Genomic DNA, 4,312 nt, shown 5'->3' on the forward strand with positions numbered 1-4,312 from the left:
TTTACGGCATTTCCTTCTCTTTCTCTTCTTGTCTCCTTTCCTTACGCTAATTACTTTTTTTTTCTTTTCTTGCTCACGTTTTTTTTCTAATTCAGCTCCTCCTCTTTCCCTGTCTGTCTGTCTGTCTGTTTGTCTGTTTGTCTGTTTGTCTGTCTGTCTGTCTGTCTGTCTCTCTCTCTCTCTCTCTCTCTCTCTCTCTCTCTCTCTCTCTCTCTCTCTCTCTCTCCCTCTCTCTCTCTCTCTCTTTATCTCTCTTCTCTTCTCTTCTCCTCTCCTCTCCCTTCCCTCCTTTCTTACTTTCCTTCTCTTTTTCCTCATATCCTTTTCCCTCTTTCTTCCCCTCCATTCCTTCTTTTCTCCCCTCCTTTCCCTCTCTCTCCTCCCCGTTTCTTCACCTCTTCTTTTTCTTTGTTTTCTACTCTCCTTTCTCTCTCTATTCTTTTCTCCTTCTTTCCTTTCTTTCCTCCATCCCTCTTTCTTTTAGTTTTTAATTTTTCATCCACCTTTTGTTATTCTTTTTTCCTTCCTTCCTTTCTTCTTTCTTTCGCTTCTTCTATCATTCGCCTTACTCCTTTTACACAATTATTTTTCCTTTTTTTACCTCTTCTGTCTTTTTCTTTTTTCTTTTTCTTATTCTTCTTTCTTTTTTCTCATTCTTTTATTCTTTCATTTTTCATTTTTCTTTACCTTATTTTTTTCCTTTTTTTCTTTCTCTTTTCTTATTTTTCTTTCATTCTTCTCATTCTTTTATCTTTATTTTTCATTTTTCTTTTTGTTTATTTTTTCCTTTTTCTCTCTGTTTTAATTTCCTATTTTACATTTTTCTTTACCTTACTTTTATTATTTTTTTTTCTTTCCTTCCTCTTTTTTTCTTTTTCTTTTTATCTTGTTTTTACTGCTTCTGTGGCGGTTCTTGATTTTATTGCTTGTCGGAGGCTGGCTTATTACTGCCTCTTTACCTCGCTCCCGCTTTTATTGCCTTTTCGCGGCCGGGCCGGAGCCTCCTCCTCTTATTATTATTAGTGTTAGTATTTTTCTTTTTTTTTTTGTTTATTTATTTTTGTTTTTGTTCTGTTGATTTTTATTTGCTTTCTTTCTTTTATTTTTATTTTTATTTTATTTTTTTTTTTTCTTTTCTTTCTTGTTTTTTTTCTTTTCTTTCTTTTCTTCTTCTTTTTCTTCTTCCTCCATCTTCTTATTCTTTCTTCTTCTCCTCTTATTTCCTTCTCTTCCTCCGGACGAGATTATCATTCTCTCTTCTTTTCCCTCCCCCTCCTCCTCATCTTCATCCCCTCCCACTTCCTCATCATCATCATCTTCATCCTCTCTTCCTTTCCTCCTTCTCCTCTCCCCACTCCTCCTCTTACTTTCCTCTTCCTCCTCCCTCCTTCCTCCCCCTACACCTCCTCTTCCTCCCTCCCACCCTCCTCCTCCTCTTCCTCTTTCTCCTGCTCCTCTTTCCCCCCCTCGTCCTCCTCCACATTCTCCTTCCATTTCTCTCCTCCTCTTCCTCCTCTGCCTCCCTCGTCCTCCTCCTCTTCCTCCCTCCTCCTCCTTCTCTTCCCTCCCTCCCTCCTTTTCTTATTCCGATTTCAACCTAATTAAAATCAATTGAAAAGAAGAAGAAGAAAAAAAACAATAATGACAGCGAATATGAAAAACTTAATAAAAAAAAATAATTGATTCTGCACAATAATCAAAGTATATCTAAAATTATTTCGGTGTCCTAAACAAGTGAAAATAAATTACGAATAAGATCCAAATGAAAAACAAAAACAAAAACAGGACATAAGAGAGAGGGGAAGAGAGGAACAGAGGAACGAGAAAAAAGGAGAGAGAGAGAGAGAGAGACAGGGAGGGAGGGAGGGAGGGAGGGAGAGAGAGAGAGAGAGAGAGAGAGAGAGAGAGCGAGAGAGAGAGAGAGAGAGAGAGAGAGAGAGAGAGAGAGAGAGAGAGAGACAGACAGACAGACAGACAGACAGACAGACAGAGAGAGAGAGAGAGAGAGAGAGAGAGAGAGAGAGAGAGAGAGAGAGAGAGAGAAAGAGAGAGACAGAGACAGAGAGAGACAGAGACAGAGAGAGAGACAGAAAGAGAAAGAGAGAGAGAGACAGACAGACAGACTGGACAAAGAAAGAGTAGAAAAGAAGGGAAAGAGGGAGGGAAGAAAGAGAAGACAAAGAGAGAAAGCGAAGAGAAAGGAAAAAGACACACTGACAAACAAATAACAGAAAGAGAGGAAGAAAGAAAAAAAATTGGGTAGGAAAGAGGAGAAAGATAATGGGGATAAAAGAGAGAAAGATGAAGAAGGATGATAAACCAAACAAGATAAAGAAAAAAGAAAAACACAGAGAAACAAAAACAAGTCACATAATCGCCCAACGTAAGTGCAACAACAACGCTCATGACAATCTTGATAAAAAATCGCATGAGGCAGAGCAAAGAAAGAGAGAGAGAGAGAGAGAGAGAGAGAGAGAGAGAGAGAGAGAGAGAGAGAGAGAGAGAGAGAGAGGGAGAGAGAGAGAGAAAGAGACAGAGAGAGAGAGCGAGAGAGAGAGAGAGAGAGAGAGAGAGAGAGGGAGGGAGAGAGAGAGAGAGAGAGAGAGAGAGAGAGAGAGAGAGAGAGAGAGAGAGAGAGAGAGAGAGAGAGAGAGAGAGAGAGAGAGAGAGAGAGAGAGGGGGGGGAGGAGAAAGAGAGAAAGAGAGAAGGAGAGAGAGAGAGAGGGGGAGGGAGGGAGAAAGAGAGAAAGAGAAAGCGAGAGAGAGAGAGAGAGAGAGAGAAAGAACGAGAGAGTGTAAGAGACAGACAGACAGACATACAGAAACACATAGACACACACAGACACACAGACTAAAAACTGAGACAAGACACAGAGAAAGAAAGCAAGTAGACAGACAAACAAAGAATGACAGTAAGAGAATCCGAAAGACGAAAACAAAAAACCTGACAAACACAACAAAACAAAACAAACAAGCAAAACCCAGCCCTAAGCCCACGCAACCACCGACCATTACGACATCCCCGACGGCCGCGATCCCACCGACAACTCCCGACAACTCCCGACAACTCCTGACAACTCCTGACAACTCCCGACACCTCCCGACAACTCCCGACAACTCCCGACAACTCCTGACAACTCCTGACAACTCCCGACACCTCCCGACAACTCCCGACAACACCCGACAGCTCCCGACAACTCCTGACAACACCCGACACCTCCCGACAACTCTCGACAACACCCGACAACTCCCGCCAACACCCGCCAGCTCCCGACAACTCCCGACAACTCCTGACAACTCCCGACACCTCCTGGCAACTCCCGACAACTCCTGACAACTCCCGACAACTCCTGACAACTCCCGACAACTCCCGACATCTCCCGACAACTCCCGACAATTCCCGACAACACCCTCCAACTCCTGACAACTCCTGACAACTCCCGACAACTCTCGACAACACCCGACAACTCCTGACAATTGACAGCTCCCGACAATTCCCGACAATCCTGGGACAACTCCCGACAACTCCCGACATCTCCCGACAACTCCCGACAATTCCCGACAACACCCTCCAACTCCTGACAACTCCTGACAACTCCCGACAACTCCCGGCAACACCCTCCAACTCCTGACAACTCCCGACAACTCCCGACAACTCCCGACAATCCCGGACCCTCCCGACAACTCCCGACAACTCCTGACTACTCCCGACAACTCCCGACACCTCCCGACAACTCACTTCCTCCAACTCACCTCCTCCAACTCACCTCCTCCAACTCACTTCCTCCAACCCAACCCCTCCAACCACACTCCTCCAACCACACTCCTCCAACTCCAAAACATCAACCACCCACTTTCATAACTCCAACAGAAGTGGCTAACAAGCGTCCATCAAGAGCAGCGAACAAGCCCATTTAACCCGCTGACTCGGCTGTTAACGCGCCCCCTGTGCTTGCGACCTCGTTAAAACAGTCGTAGCCGGCTAACCTCTCACTCAAAATGCCGGGATACAAGGTGTCGACTCTGGAAGCTGATCAGCTGGCGATCTCTCCTCGTTTGGCGGAGACGTCGGGTTGGTGTCGGGTGGCGCAGGTTTAACAACTTGGTTTGACTTGGTTTAGATTGGTTTGGTTTGTTTTAGTTTGGTTTCAATTTGGCCTAAATTGGTTTAACGTGGTTTACTTTGGTTTAAATTGGTTTAGCTTGGTTTAACTTGTTTTATTTTGGTTTAACATGGTCTAATTTCGTTTAATTTGGTTTAACGTGGTTTAACTTGATTTACTTTGGTTTAACTTGGTTTAATTTGGTTTAA

General features: G+C 44.0%; 1 protein-coding gene across 1 annotated transcript; it reads right to left on the reverse strand.

The window, feature by feature from the left end:
- Positions 1-3,011: 3,011 nt before the first annotated feature.
- On the reverse strand, positions 3,012-3,914 carry LOC138865073 (uncharacterized). The gene is made up of 2 exons (XM_070134414.1): positions 3,855-3,914; positions 3,012-3,674 (listed from the first exon to the last, which is right to left on the reverse strand). Exons 1-2 carry the CDS (start codon positions 3,912-3,914, stop codon positions 3,012-3,014), a joined length of 723 nt encoding a protein of 240 aa, XP_069990515.1.
- Between the last annotated feature and the right edge of the window lie 398 nt (positions 3,915-4,312).

This window comes from Penaeus vannamei, chromosome 19 (assembly GCF_042767895.1).
Source record: "Penaeus vannamei isolate JL-2024 chromosome 19, ASM4276789v1, whole genome shotgun sequence".
NCBI lineage: Eukaryota > Metazoa > Arthropoda > Malacostraca > Decapoda > Penaeidae > Penaeus > Penaeus vannamei.

Bases quoted from the DNA above. Each gene is read 5' to 3' on its own strand.
- LOC138865073 (XM_070134414.1), bottom strand. From the start codon at position 3,914: ATGGGCTTGTTCGCTGCTCTTGATGGACGCTTGTTAGCCACTTCTGTT. The intron at 3,675-3,854 runs GTGGGTGGTTGA...AGTTGTCGGGAG, and splicing joins CTTCTGTTGGAGTTATGAAA to GGTCCGGGATTGTCGGGAGT.